The sequence below is a fragment of the Alligator mississippiensis genome, chromosome 2 (genome assembly GCF_030867095.1).
Source record: "Alligator mississippiensis isolate rAllMis1 chromosome 2, rAllMis1, whole genome shotgun sequence".
NCBI lineage: Eukaryota > Metazoa > Chordata > Crocodylia > Alligatoridae > Alligator > Alligator mississippiensis.
In genome coordinates, this window is record NC_081825.1 from 252970703 (window position 1) to 252986488 (window position 15786).

The 15786-nt window shown below is 40.0% G+C and overlaps 1 protein-coding gene across 3 annotated transcripts in view; it reads left to right on the forward strand.

The window, feature by feature from the left end:
- SCFD1 (sec1 family domain containing 1) overlaps window positions 1-15786 on the forward strand; it is a 122133-nt gene that overhangs the window by 85247 nt on the left and 21100 nt on the right. For all 3 annotated transcript variants that reach the window (XM_019488789.2, XM_059723016.1, XM_019488790.2), the window contains exons 18-20: window positions 142-204; window positions 2797-2872; window positions 11712-11765. In XM_019488789.2, coding sequence (XP_019344334.1) covers window positions 142-204; window positions 2797-2872; window positions 11712-11765 — 193 coding nt within the window. The remainder of the gene's footprint in view (window positions 1-141; window positions 205-2796; window positions 2873-11711; window positions 11766-15786) is intronic.

Below are 15786 nucleotides of genomic sequence, written 5' to 3' on the forward strand. Positions count from 1 at the left end.
CGGACTCTTGGAGGCAGATTTATTTCCATTCTTAAAATAACCAGAAGGTAACATTCCACAATAGCATATTCATGGGGAGCTAAGATGTAGTAATGTAATAGCATAAACAAATAAAGCATTTGGTTTTAACTTCTTCCACAGGGCTTATACCAAGATGGCTTCAGCTCCAACAAGCTATGGAAACACTACAGCTAAACCACTGGGGCAAGTTTTTTTAATTAATTTACCAAAAGTTGTAGTATTTCATTATTTATAAGTTTACTTGAAAACCCCTAAGTGTGATTGGTGCTGTGCCAGACACAGAGTGAAATGCATCACTGTCATTAAGAATTTTGGGCTAGCTCCAAGTCAGTCTCATAGCTACCTCTGTATAGGCATCGCGGCACTTAAAAATTAGGCATTTTGTCTCTATGGTCGATCCAGGTAAATAGGGTGAGGTATTTGAAACCCCAGTATAGCCAATGAATGATTTATGCACCATTAGGAAATATAAAGTCCAGGATGGGTCTGAATTCCTGCCCAGGAACTGCCCTATTGTCATAAGATCCAGAGCTCCTAGTGGAGAAGTATCTGTCTTATACCAGCAACCCCCATCACAGCCTTCAGTCTCAAATACAGCCAGGGGCGGTACTGCCCACCTTTTACAGAATAGCCTGCATTTTAGGGTATAAACTCAGGGAGGGCCCAGGGATGGACCTATGGGGGAATGAGATGAGCATTTGTGTGGCCACACATGCTTTCATCACTGAGTGCTCCAGTTTCAACCACCAGACTTGAACTCAGTGATTTTTCTGCTGTTACCACCTCCCCCTTTTCAGCATCATGGTTCCACTCCTATCTAGGCCTACCTCAGCCTGAGAAGACACGCACCCCCATTTCCCAATACAGTGCTATAACCACCAGGATAAAATTATAGCAAAATGTTACTTTTAAATACAGCTGTTCACTGTTTTGCACTTAATTATCATTGCAGAAGCTGCATAGTAAGAAGACAGAGAGCTGTGGCTGTAACTTTGGCTGCTTGCAGACATGGAGAAAAAAAGCGCTTTACTGGAAGAAGCATAGTGTTAGTTTGGCCCAGCTCTCCAGCAACTGTATAGATTGGGTGCTTCAGCAGGGTTTTTTTGGCACTTTTATCTAAAGCTGATTCAATCAACTATGAGAGAAAAGCACCAAAAAAACCCCACTGAAGCACGTGATCTATATAGATACTACAGAGCCAGGTTGAAGTAGCACACTGCCTCTTCTAAGCACACACTGAGCTCAGCATTTGAGGGCACTGAATTTAAAGTGAAACATGGTTTTGGGGGAAGGGGAAGTTCATGTCTGCAAGCAACCTAAGGCTAGGGACAGACATTATACACAAACTGGTTTAAGTGATCAGAAACTGGTTTAAACCTGTAACAGAACAGACATTTAGTGCACATAAACCAATTTGAAAACAGCTGAAACCGGTTTGAGATAAACCAGGTTGAATGTATCAGACTTAACTGATTTGGGTCTAACCAGTTTATGCAGTGTCTGTCCCAGACCCCTTCCTGGTTTAAGTTAAATCAGAGTCCCCCCAGCATCCCTTCATACTCTCTGGACTGAGCTCTCTGCTTCAGAGAGCTGGGCTGTCCCCTCCCCATTGCTCCCTCGCTGGCACTTCAGCAGAGGCTTCAAGGCACAGCAGTGTCTGCCCGGCTTCCCCTGCCCCAACCCCCCCCTCCCTCTCCCGCCCCTCACTGCTATCCCTCCCTCCCTCTCTCCCACAGCATGGACCATAGCCAGCATGTGGTGCACTAGCCAATGCTGAGACATGTCTGTAAGGCAGACAGAACAGTGTCTGTTTAGGACTTTTTGGAGCTAATCAACAGGTAGCTTGGAATGTTCTCTTCCTTGCAAAAAGTTGTTTAAGAAGAGCTTGAACTAATGAAAAAGGCTTTGTTTTCTGATGGGGTGCTAAATGCTAATAGTGATAAGGGAACTGATAAATGCTCCGCTATCGGGCAGGTGGGGGAGAACCCCTCCCTAATCAGAGCTTCCTGCCGGGGCCTGGCCACACCCCCTCAGCTCAGTATTGTGGAAGGGAAGGGCTGCTTAGTGCCCCCCAGCTTTTAGCCTGAGCCACTGCAGGCATATGACTGAATTTCCTCAGTCCAGAGGGGATGTCTGTCCGGTTGCAAACTGGTTCAGCCTAGCCAGGTTAGACTAACCTGCAAAGATTGAATCAATTCAAGTTCAGGCTTTTTGAATGTCTATCCCTAGCATAAGTGTCTGTATTGCCTTGTAGAAGAGCAGCTTACCCTTTAGGCTGTCATAATTTTATTTGAATGACCATCTAAGTTTAATGTGTTCACTGGCAGCAAAATATTAGTGTTAAACTCATAGGTGCCTTCACCATAATTCTAAAACAAATTCTATTTTATGTGTATGTATGTAATCAGCTTGCATTATGAACTTGAACCTGAAAGAATAAACAGAACAGCTTTCTTAAATTAATTTTCTTTCTCAAGAAAGAGCTTCTGGACTTCAAATAATTGTAGAATAGATGTATACATTTCACTGAAGCTTGTAAAACCTTAAGTTAACTATTGTTTGAGGCACAATTTCACCACAGCAGATCACCTTGTTTATAATGGATATCAGTCTTTAAAAAAACCTAGGTATAAGTGACAACTCCAAAGCAAAAGCTCTCAAAGTCCTCAAGTTGATTAAAAACAAAAAAGAAGAAGGAAGTCGGTGCAGTGAGCATTCTTTCCTCTTTGTTGACAGAGAAATTTGTTCATTGTGTTATATTATTTTGTTTTACAGTCTGTTTTCACGTGTTATGAATACTGGATCACAGTTTGTAATGGAAGGAGTAAAGAACTTGGTATTGAAGCAGCAAGTAAGTTTAACAGGAAAAAACAATAAACAATATTTTTAGACTCTTCTGATTGAACATTTCAGAAGTGTATAGCCATAGGTTTTTGGATATTTTAATAAAATAAACTGTACTAATGATAAAGCAAACAATAAATATAGCTAGCCACTGTAAGAGTCAATAGATATACAAAATACATGCATTTGTATATTTTTTTGCATTTTAAATATTGAGAAACGTTCTAGTTTTGGGTACTATTCATAGTCATCCATCTAAGAGCAATGATTAATTGAGATAAGCTCCCAAATAAGTGAACAATATCTAGGATCTACCAGTCTCGTCTGAAAACCAAGTTCAGTATCCTGAAGAGATCACTTAGAATTTTTTTAATGAAAACTAAAATCTTATTTACACAGAAAATATGTAAACATATTTCCTTTTCTTTTTAGATTATAACATATTTTGTTACTGACAATAAGCCTGCCAAAAGTGTGGAAAGTCAAACAATACTTTTGTTCATTCACATTTAAAACACTGCTCATTTTCCATGTGTATAAAATAAAACGACCAGTCTTGAAGTGTGACAAGAGTAATGAGTTTAGTTTGTAGTGAGATGATACATTGTAGATATGCAGTTTCCCTTAATAATATTTTATGACATAAGTACCTTGGCCTTTTTTCTTTTGGAGACTCATTGGCTCCCCATAAGCAGGAACATGTGCTTTGCAGTGCCTCAAAAGCTGTTGAGGCACTGCAAAACACACAGCACACGTGAATTGGTTTGCTAGGAAATCCCTATAGCTAAAAAAATCCTAGAGAAAAAGAACGATGTGGCACACGTGACAGCAGCCAGAGCCACACTCCAGCTGCTGGCCAGGCTCTACATGTTGGGATTGCTGCTGCTGCAGCCCTAGGAGACCCCCAGGAACCCAGGTGCTGGCCTCAGTCTTCCCTACCCCACTCAATTTGCTGCATACCAGAGCATGCATGCAGGGGCATATTCCCCAAATAGGTGCCACTGCTAGTTGTCCCCAGGAAAATGCACATAAACACTCATGGGGGTGTGTCCACTAGCTTTAAAAAATGCAAGTTTTTAGAATTTTTTTTATCTCGCTTTTTACTCCTGTGTCCAGTACTGAACAATTTAAGATTTTTTGGCAAGGCCAAAATATCTCCTCTGGATTTTAAACTTTTTACAATTTTTGTGGTGTTTGTATAAATGTCCATTCATCTTACTTATAGGTTCACTCAGGTGTTCCTCCTTTTGCTCAGCCTCTCTTGTATTTACCTTTTTCCTGTGGACTTTCCTTCTCTGATGTATCCTTTCAGTAAAATAAATCCAGTCAGTCACTTTATAAAACTGTCCATGAGCTTATTGTAACAAAAGTAGTTTGAGTATTTTTTATGTAATCCTTTAAAATTCCTGTCCAGGCCCTTTGTCTCGTATCAACTAACTGCTTCCCTGTTGTTGCAATGGCAAGACATTGACAGTGTCCTAATCTCCTCAGCTTTTAGCTGTGGCAGGTTATAGGGTGTTTTTGGTGTTTCAGTTATTGTTCTTGTAGTTGTGGTAAAGGACTGAAGTGGCAGTCCCGGGAATTCTTTAGTTAATGATAACATGTGAATGCAAGGAACTATCATATTGATTAGCGCAACCTCATCTTCCCTACCGTATGTGTTGCTCTCCACTTCATATAGAGCTTCTGCTAAGATCATCTTTGTCCATCACTTTGAAAAGATAACATATAAGAAATCAGCCAACATGTAATGGTGAAGACCAGGGATTTTGGTGAAAGTTGATATTTAATTTCAAAACTAAAAAAGTTGAGGACCTGGATATTCATTTACATAAACTTTGATATGTGGTACATTTTTCACACTACATAAGCTGTTTTAATGCAACAGAAAGTGAACATCCACGTCATGATGTTTGTTCAGCTAAAGAAGTTGTATCTGCCATTAAAAAGTTGCTGATAAATAACAACTATTTTGTTGCACAAAACTTTTCAGAACACCTTTAATATGTGTGCAGGTCTCTCTGACCCCCAGTATCTCACTGCTTTGCTCTTCTTCTGCCCCTCCAAGCAAGGAGGGAGGGAAGGAAGGAGGAAGAGTGACTGACTCCTTCATAGTCTGCCCAGCCAATGAGCTGTCAGTTTACCATGGGAGGACCCTACCACTGTTGCCGCACCAGAGCACAGGGTCCCACCACTGTTCTCACACCAGTAGCAGTGCCCTGAGAACAACTGCCACCACTGCCAAAGCCCTGGGAAAAGTCAGGGTTTTGGCAAGCAACACTGACAAAGCCATCACTCAGTCAACTTTTACCACCATACATAGCTTGCAGGCTGACCTGCCAGCCATTGCTATGGTGATAATGGCTTACTGGTCTGCAGCAGTGGCGAGGGTTAAATGGGTAAGGGAGACCACCCAATCACCACTTGCCACTCTAGGTGGCTTGTGGGCAGGCCCGTCAGCTGTTACCACAGTGGCAACAGCTGATAGGGAGAGCACATCCCACCCACTGAGAGGTTCTCCTGGGGGATCAGTGGAGCTAAAGAGCAGTGTCTTTATCACCCCCTGGCTGGAGAGGATACTTTTTCAGTTAATTTGTCATACTGTAGCCAGGGAGCTATGCACATGTCCACCTCCTCTAGCAGTCTATTTTTGGTAGCACTCCAAAAAGAATGTGTTAGAGGCCTTTTTTGTCAATATAAATTGCACCATAATCCATAGTTTCATAGTTGGTAGGGTCAGAAGAGACCTGAGCAGATCATCAAGTCCGACCCCCTGCCATGGCAGGAAAGAGTACTGGGGTCAAACGACCCCAGCAAGGTGTTCATCTAGCCTCCTCTTAAAGACCCCCAGGGTAGGAGCCAGCACTACTTCTCTTGGAAGTTGGTTCCAGATCCTAGCCGCCCTGACCATGAAGTAGCACCTCCTGATATCTAGCCTAAATCTACCCTCTGCCAGCTTGTAACCGTTATTCCTTGTCACTCCTGGGAGTGCTCAGGGGAACAGGGACTCCCCCAATGCCTGCTGGTCCCCCCTGACTAGTTTGTAAACAGCCACTAGATCCCCCTCAGCCTCCTCTTGTGGAGGCTGAACAGGTTCAGGTCCCTTAGCCTCTTCTCGTAGGGCCTGCCCTGCTGCCCCCTGATCATGCGGGTGGCCCTCCTCTGGACCCTCTTCATGTTGTCCACATCCCTCCTGAAGTGTGGCGCCCAGAACTGGACACAGTACTCCAACTGCAGCCTGACCAGTGTCACATAGAGGGGGAGGATCACCTCCTTGGACCTGCTTGAGGTGCATCTGTGGATGCATGACCAGGTACGGTTGGCCTTCCTGACCACGTCCCCACATTATTGGCCCATGTTCATTTTGGCATCAGTAATGACCCCAAGATCCCTTTCTGCCTCTGCACTGACGAGAAGGGAGTTCCCCAGCCTGTAGGTATGCTTCTGGTTCTTCCCCCCCAGGTGCAGTACCTTGCACTTGTCAGTGTTGAAACCCAACCTGGTCTCATCCGCCCACCCCTGTAACCTGTCAAGGTCTAATTGCAGCCTATTCCTCTCTTCTAGCATGCCCGCTTTCCCCCACATCTTAGTGTCGTCAGCGAATTTGAACAGGGTGCTTTTCACCCCCTCATCCAAGTCGCTGACGAAGATGTTGAATAGTTCGGGCCCGAGGACCGAGCCCTGGGGAACCCCACTGCCCACATCCCTCCAGGTCAAATAAGACCCGTCCTCCACCACCCTCTGGGTGCGACCCTCCAGTCAGTCAGTGACCCGTTTGACTGTGTAGGTGTCAACACCACAGTCCCCTAGTTTTTTAATGAGAATGGAGTGAGAGACAGTGTTGAAGGCCTTCCTAAAGTCCAGAAAGACTACGTCCGCTGCTACACCTGCGTCTAAGGATTTTGTGACCTGGTCATAGAAGGCCACCAGGTTGGTCTGACAGGACCTGCCTCTAATGAACCCGTGTTGATTGCCCCTAAGCATAATCTCCCCTGCTGGCCCCTCGCAGACATGTGCCAGGATAATTCTCTCAAAAAGCTTTCCCAGGACCGAGGTAAGACTAACTGGCCTATAGTTTGCTGGGTCCTCCTTCCTCCCTTTTTTGAAAATGGGAACCACATTGGCCCTTTTCCAGTCCTCTGGCACCACACCAGAGCACCACGAGTGCTCGTAAAGCCGTACCAGGGGTAGACAGATGAGCAACTGTCTGAGGTATTGTGCCTTGCCAGTGGGTGACCAGGAGAGCAAACAGCTACCTCAAGTTAAGCTGTAGGCAAATGATGCCTACACTGGTATAAATTACACAGGCTAATGTTCTCTGGGGGGTTTTTTCCTGAAGTAATTCTGAAACAGATTTGAGTAACTTGCACTTATGTTGGGCCCTTTATTGCAAGTCCACTCTTTTCTTTTACACCTGTGTAAATGTTGTATGTGGTAGATCAGAAAACATGGGCATGTATTTATTCTCTAGATGCTGTACATACAGATATAAGGTATACTGCCTTTATGTCTTGACTGTTACTTGCCACCTTTAGATTGCTTCTTGACTGGGATTTCTAGATACTGCCATAATATAATTTTATATAATACTAAAAAATTCCACTTATGCTATTCAAGATAGGGCTGTGGGGCCTGTCCACCTAGATGGTAACAGACAAAATTTAAACCTAGTTAGTGGTCAGAAACAAGCATAAACAAAATCGCTCTCAAGCTCTTCAAGGACAGCAGGAGAAATTAAATGTAAACATAACTAAATACAATTCCCCCTGCTGACAGGCTACTTGCTTAAGCAAGAATCTTTTTATGACTATATTGTTAAAAACTTGGGTGCTGATTAAATAACATTCAAGTAAAATAACAATCCTTAGTATAAGGTTGCTTAATATTAAGGTGAATATTAAAGGAGAGTTAAGCTGGTTCTCAAGCTTTTTTTTAAATGTTTCTTAAAATAGAAGAGAAATAATAATAATAATAATCATAATAATAGTAAAAATAATAAGAAAAACAACCTCTTGCGACCTCTGAAATTAGAAAGGCAGATGTTGTTAATCATCATTTTTATAGAAATGTGCTTTTAAAGAATATTACATTGTATTAGTAAGTTTAAACTTTCTTTGCTTGCACCTTTAGATTATATTGCTTTTTCAAAGTACTTAGTTGTATTCAAGCTGTATTAGTATAATTAGGATATTTTCTGTTTTGATTTAATGAGTGTTTGTTTCTTCTGTTTAGCTCGGATACTGTATTTAAACAAAAGTCTCCAAAGACCCAGAAAACAATGATAGCTTTGTAGTCACTAGCAGTAGCCTTCTATCTAATGGCAATATTGCATATCGTCACCCCACTAAGGAGGTTGAGAAGGAAGCATGCTTTCCATTTAAATATCAGGGAACTGATTATTAGCAGATGATACATTTCTGGTACTGGTTTTATATTTCCCTCAGATTTTACTTCAACACTTTATGTAACTACTTCAATAATTTTAAAAAAAATTAAGAAAATTACATCATCCCAGATCATCATGTAAATAACAGATGAACAGAAAGATTAGTATAGTACTAACAGATATTGGGAAGAGAACCCAGATTTTTTGACTCAGACTCCTGTTCTAACAACTTCAGATTTGTTATCCCAAAAAATGCTTCACAGTTGAGGGGCAGTAAGTCATGTAAAACCTTTTCATTTGGTAAATAAAAATCAAATATTTTTGTAGGAGTTGTGCCAAATAACTTTCCTTAGATCTTCAATCTCAATTTAGATATTTCTCTTATTTTGCTTTAGATCAGCACCTAACATTTGCATCGTGAGTACTTTGTAATCTTTATTGTTTTCGTAACAGACCTTTGATTTTTGAGGAGGAGAGAAGTTCTGTTATCTTCATTTTACAGATGATTCGTTAGCACAGAGATAAACTAAGTGACTTATCCAAGCTTGCATCAAAATCTATGGTGGAACAAAGAATTGAATTCCAATAATTTAAGTGTGGCTTATCAAGTGGTGTGCAAGCATCTGGTATCCCCACACTTCTCCATCTTAAAACTGTAAACTCCTTTTTCATGTTTTCAGATAAGTAGTCCTCCAACTCTTTTGATCCATGGCTTAAAAAAAAATGTCCAGCCATCCTGTAATCATGGCTCATGGGAAAATTATAGTGGGAGGGTTTGCTGCTGCAACATCCTACTAATGAATGCCACTTAGTTGAAAGGAGGAAAAAAAAAGTCTTGTCTCATTTCTAGCTCTTACTTACTTGTTCCTAAAATCCTGGTTGTCTCATTCTCCTCTCCAGTGTGTTTGATATGTCTTGATGTCATGAACAAAATGCAAAAGACATAGATCCCCTGGTTCTACACATGTGAATATCACCATCCTGTTATGAAAAATATAGAAATATAAAAGACTAACTGGGTACAGCTAAATGGTGAATAAAAGACGTGTTGTATATAAAAAATAAGAAGAATTGACTTCATTGAAGTTAAATCTTCACTTGCACTTTACTGCTATGGGAATTTTGGCCAGAGCATTCCTATTGCAGATACAACATACTGTCATTAAGAAAATAAAGTCTTTGTCTTTCTCTGAAGGTTTTATATATAATGCTATAGAGGAAATGAAGCACTGAGTTACCTTGAAATAGGAAAGTGTTCCATAGATTCGTTTTGTAAATAAGCTGGGTAAAAATATTAGCAATTAATAGAATCACTAAAAAATAGGACTGATAGGGAATGCTTAACTAATGTTTCTTAATTATCATGTAGTCTAACCCCTTCTCAAGGTTGAATCATGTCTGGCTCAGCCACCCCAGCCAAATGTTTTTCTAACTTGCACTTAAAAGTTTCCAGTGGTGCAGAGTCCACACTATCCAATTAATCTGTTCCAGAAGAATTTTTAGAAACTTTTTCTAAATATCCAGCAAACATTTCCCTTGACTAATTTAAGCCCATTACTGCTTTTCCTTTCACTCATGGACACAGAGAATTCTTGATAGCCATCCTTTTTTTAACAATGATTCTGACATTGTTAATGTAAAACTGTCATTGTTATGACTCTTATCATATTCCCCCTCCCGATTTGCTTCTCCAGACTAAATAACCCCAATTCTAACTTTCCTTGTATATCATGTTTTCTAGACCTCTGATCACTTTGTTGCTCTCCTCTGGACTCTCTCCAATTTGTTCATGTCTTCCTTGAAGAGTAGTGCCCAAAACTTGACACACTACTCCAAGTGAGCTTTTACCAGGACTGAATAGAGTGCAGGAATCATTTTCAGTAGTTTTCCTACAGCAGGCCTGATAATGCATCTCAGTATGATATTTAGCTTTTCTCAACAATATGACACTGTTGACTCTTTCAGCTTGTGGTCTACAATATCCTTCAGGTTCTCATCTGTAATCTCATTTCGTAATCGAGCTTTTACTTGTTCCACCCAAAGTGCAGTACTTGGCGCTTGTCGTTGTTGCATTTCATCAGATTTATTTCAAATCATTTTTTCCAAATTATCATGGTTATTTTAAAATCTAACCCTGTTCTCCAAAGTGTATCCTATATCATACTGCTATGCGTCATCTGTTGGTTTACTAGTTTTGTGCGCTTAGTTCTCTCCTGCAAATCATTAATTAAGTTACTGAACAGTGCTGGCCTAGGGACAAGCTCCTGAGGATCCCACTTGCTATTTTTTCTGAGTTAGCTGTCAAACCATTAATGACTACTCTTGAAGTACAATTTTGCAACCAGTTATGCACCCAGTAGTTTCATCCAGATTGTATTTCTTTAACTTTTTTATGAGACTATCATGGGCTTATTGCAGGGTTATTGAAGTAGAACCAGAACTAGGACTAGTGGGTATAAGTAGTTCTCTGTCAAGATAGTTGAGGGATATTATTTTGTAGTGCATCAAGTTGAATCCTTTCTTCAGTCATCCCAGATCAGTAGAGTTAAAGTTGCTCAGTTGAGTAGCTTCCTGGTCTGGTCTTATATTTATGTTGGCCATTAGAAAAGAGCTTTGTAAATATATTTGGATATCAGATCCTCCAGTTGGCTGAACTCATTTCCTGAAATTGAACTAGTCTGGCTTACAAGAGAAGCTCAACAGCAGCACACATTACATCAAACTTTTGAACATCTCTTGTATCTGCATTGCCTTTTGTTGGTTGTTATATCTTTGGCTAGTGTTACAAAGTCATATGGAACTTCTTTAATCATGCATTCTCCACAGATGTTCTTTATATAAACAGAGCTTAATATTAACAAATAAATATAATTCATAAACTTGATGGTACACTTAATTAACAGAAGGTGTTGGCCCTCCTTGCCATATCCTGCTAGAACAACAAAGCTTAAATTTGTTCTAAAATGACAGATGAAAATTCCTCAGGCATAATGAGGTATGCCACTCCACCTTTTCCCACCACCCTAAGCTCCTGGAACAAGGAATAGGAGATAGAGCATCACTATGTAGCCTGCTAGAAAGGAAACAGTTTATTTTTTTAACAGAGTTTGCTTCGGGTCTGCATTTTTTATTGTTTTGCTTTATTCTAAGGTAAGCATTTTATATAGTGAATGCATACTTTGAAAAGTAATTTCATATGCTCCTTTAAAAACACAGGTATTACAAGTTTAGTTTAAAATTCTTGACCTATTAACATTTCTGTACAGGAAAAACACACATGGGGAAGGAGGTCTCTTCTCTGCAGAGCATTATATGAAAAGTAATTCATCATAAGGTTTTTTTAAACATAAACTACAAAATTGAACAGTCAGTTGAATACAGTTGGGCTGCTGGAGCCATTCTGCATATTATTTCTTTAAAAAATGTCTGCAGCTAACTAACTTCAAATTTTCTTCCACAGAACCTACCAGTCACACGTATCCTGGATAACCTTATGGAGATGAAGTCAAATCCTGTGAGTATATCTATTGGGGGGGAAGAGGAGGGAAACTGCAATACATTACTTCCGTTATATGTTAATATAGTGGCAGTTAATTCTGGTTCCCCTGCATTTTGATTTAGAAACTAATAATTTTTAAAATTATGTTGAGTGCATGCTTACCTTCCATTTTCTTGCATAATATTTTAGTTTCTATAGGTGAAAAATCTTTTAGTCTTAATAGGGTTGTTGGTTGTAGCCGTGTTGGTCTAAGGACATAGGCAGACAAGCTTCTTTGCGTAGATGTGATATCTTTTATTAGACCAAAAATTGTTCTTTGCAAGCTTTCAGTCACTGCCACACATTTGCATTTTCACAGATCTTCATTTTGCATTTTGGCTTCTGAATTACCCTGGAGAGAGCACAATTCAACAGCAGACTCTCTCTATGCTTTTAGTCTTAGTAGTCATTTAAGATGATGTGGAAGGAAGGAGCCCTAATAGCTTAACTGGCAGTTAAAGGTTGCTCATCACTTTCCTGTATAATACCTTGTTTTCAGTTGCTTATAAATGTACCACCCTTTGTGGGCTGATATTTTTCATGTTTCACATTGAATTTGTTTGGAAGATGTCCAAAAACCAGCTTAAGTGTTTCTGATTATGGGCACCTGTACATATGTTCTGACATGTTCTGATTAGAAGGTGTTGGAGCAGACTTGATAATTGAGTCTGTTGGAGCATCTTTGTGTTTCAGAATGCTGGTGGAGTGCTTTAACTAAAACTCATTGAATGAGCTTTAGTTAAGGCACCTCTACCACCATTTTGAAACATGGGGTGCTGAATACCCAAAACACTACGGGCATTTTAATTAAAGCTCCCAAGAGCCACTCTAATTAAAATGCCTCACCCCCACCCTGGAGCACGTGTAAAAATGCCTAATGAAACTAGAGGAAAATGTATTTTGTCATTTTTTAAAAGCTTCTTGAGATAATTTCTTTGATATATTCCAGCATTGGTTTCTTGATTTAGAGCAGGAACTTGAAATTCAGTGGAGTTCTGCCTTTGTGGCAGGGATAGGTCTTTTGTTGTTCCTGTGACAAGTTGTTAGATTTGGTCAAGCATATGAAAAAGCTTATGGAAAAAATGGCAATTTGTGCATGCACTTGTTAAACTCTAGCAAATCTTTACTAGCTAAAATCTCAGAAGATTCCTTTTTACTGTCTGTGCTTGAGCCTCTGTCAGCTCCTTGGGCATTTCTCATAGCTCAGAGATAACCATGCTGCACATTTGCCAACCCATTAGGTCAGCGGGTGGCAGCGTATGACCCATGGCTGGATGCTGCCTGTGAACGTGGGGCTTCAGGGGAAAAGCTCCAATTACTGGCACTCTCCCTTTGCTACCAAGGGGAAAAGCAGTGGCAGCAGCTAGATATTAGTACCCACCTGTCCACCTCTGACCCAAACTGGGTCAATCTGCTCTGTAGCCTTAAAAATCAAGGGGGGGACTCTTGCTGGAAAAGTATAGGTGATATTGAATGACAAGAGCCTCCCAAGAATTCTTCTATAAATATGAGTAGATGCCAGTCAGAACACTAATGTGAGGAAGCTAGAGTAAAACAGAGGTCACATACAAGTGAGTTAACACCAACTCTTGGCTTTTTTTTAATATATATTCAGCTTCCTCAGTCTACAAGTTTAAAAATCAGTCTGGAAAAGATTGCAATTCATATACTTTTATTTTTGCTGGCTTGGTATTATCACATAGTATTGCAATGGAGGATAGCCAACATTCCTGAGATAATTCAGGGAAAATGCTTACCTTCTTGCTTGTGGAAAAACAAAGTTCTTACTGGGCCCATCCTATGAAAACTGGCAACATGTTTAGCTTCCATGTGGCATGAGGTAGGGGAAAGAACGAGGTTTCAGGACCAGAGTTAAGAGTCTTAGTCTCCAGGCCAGTGGGGACCAGGCAAAACTCAGAGTAAATCCCTTAACTGCTAGCAGTTGCCAGCGGTTTGTTAGACAGGTACTCCCTTTGGGTTTATTAAAAGTGACTCTTGAAGTTACCTTGGGGGGGATGTCATATTTTGAGCTAGTTAAAGGAGTGGAGTATAACATGGAAAAAGTGCACACGTATCTAAAGAGCGAAAGACTAATACCATATTTTCTCATGTATAATTCGCACTTTTTATCAAAACCAGCTGGTGAAAATTGGGGTGCACATTAAATGCGAGAAAACTGGATCCCCATGGGTCTGGAAATTTGGTGTCAGGGGAGCGATGACAGTGTTAATTGCCATGGTTCTGGGAGTCACTCCCTTGAAACCAAATTTCCAGGCCCATGGGGAGCCCCTCAGATAGGTGACAGTAGTCCCTTATGTCTGGTTGGGCCAGCTTGTAGGGTCAGTTTGTGGCCAGAACCAGTGTGTTGGGCAGGACCTGGTATGCAACCCTGGTCCCAGCTTGCAGGATCAGACCCTGCACCAGGCCCTGGCCTATGGGTTGAACTGTGCTGGGTTGGGAATGAGTCTTGGCATCGGCCCCAGCACATGGTATTGGGACTCCACTGGTTTGATCCACATTCTCCATCCAGCGCACGAGGCTTGCATTAGGCTCAGGAGCAGGCTCAGCTTCCTAGCTGCTGCAGGAATTCCAGTTGCTGCAGGAATACTTGTTTTTCTTCATCCTGCCACTCAAAACTGAGGAGTGTATTATATATGGGGGCATGAGATAATATGATATGTGGAATTTAACCAGTTCAAACTATGCTCATGCATTATTGAATAGTCTTTCCATCCCACAAACAAACAAAAAGTGTTCCTTGCCATACTGGCAACAGATAAATAGAGAAAAAAAATGATGAAAACTTACTTTCTCCACAGAATTTAGGGAGGTGTACTTTTACTTGTCAAGCTAAGTACCAGATGTATAACATATGTTCTTTATATATTTTAAATAGAATATTACTTTCACATAAATTATAAATTTACACAAAAATTGTATATACATTTTATACATAACATACATGGTATTTAAATGTATGAAATTTATATAACTACACTCACATCTTATTAATGTATTAGACAATAGTATTAAATGTGAGGCTTTTACCAGTAGTATCTACAAATGCTACTTTGTCAAATGGTGTTTAATTATTTTTCTAGAAATGTAGACTTTTAGAACACACTGAGCAAAATGGATTCAGATTTCTTTCTGTTCAGTTTCTTTCACTGGTATTATGTATTACAGTACTCAAATACTGCTCCCTGTTGCTTGCCCTATCCCAGCTAACTGCCACAAAAGAGAAACCAGCCCTGTGCTTACTTTTTTGAGCTAGGAACATAGTATCTTCTAATACTGTAACTTTTGCTTAGGTTGGATAACTATAATACTTCTTTTGCGGTGGTGTTGCTTTGTCAGTACCAGAGTTTAATAACTTTTAATACCTTGATTTGTTAATGACTTTGTATGAGCTGCTGTGTTTTTTCATAGGCCTTAACACACAGTTGATTAAAATCATTTGTGTATAAAAATAATTTGTAAATTGTAGAGGGAAATAATTACATTTTTTGATCTGGCTGAGATATATTCAGAAAAGTTCTCAAGAGGAATTGTTTGTACTGTACTGAATCATCAAAACACAGACACCAGTTCCTGCCCCCTATAGCACAGGAATGGACTACTGCACCTACATGCAACTTCACTTTGCAGTACCAGGTTGAAAGTTAATTACAAAAGAAATGAAAGCCAACTAGTTGTCACAAGCACTTAACTAGAAACTTTGTTTTTCTCTTTTCCCCTCTAATATTTAGCAAAAGTTTCTCAGTGCCAGTGAAAATATTGGATATCTTGGAACTGCTTAGATGCAATGATTTTTTCTTCATTCAAATTTAAACAGTCAGAACTTTTTAAGCATTTATGTCACTTTTATTGTGCAAACACTTTATTTTGTTTTAATAGTAGCCATAAATCTTGAAATGAAATGTACAAGTGTAAGTTTCATAATTGAAGTAGATTTTGATCTATGCTATATTTTAGCATTCACTGACATAAGCATGTC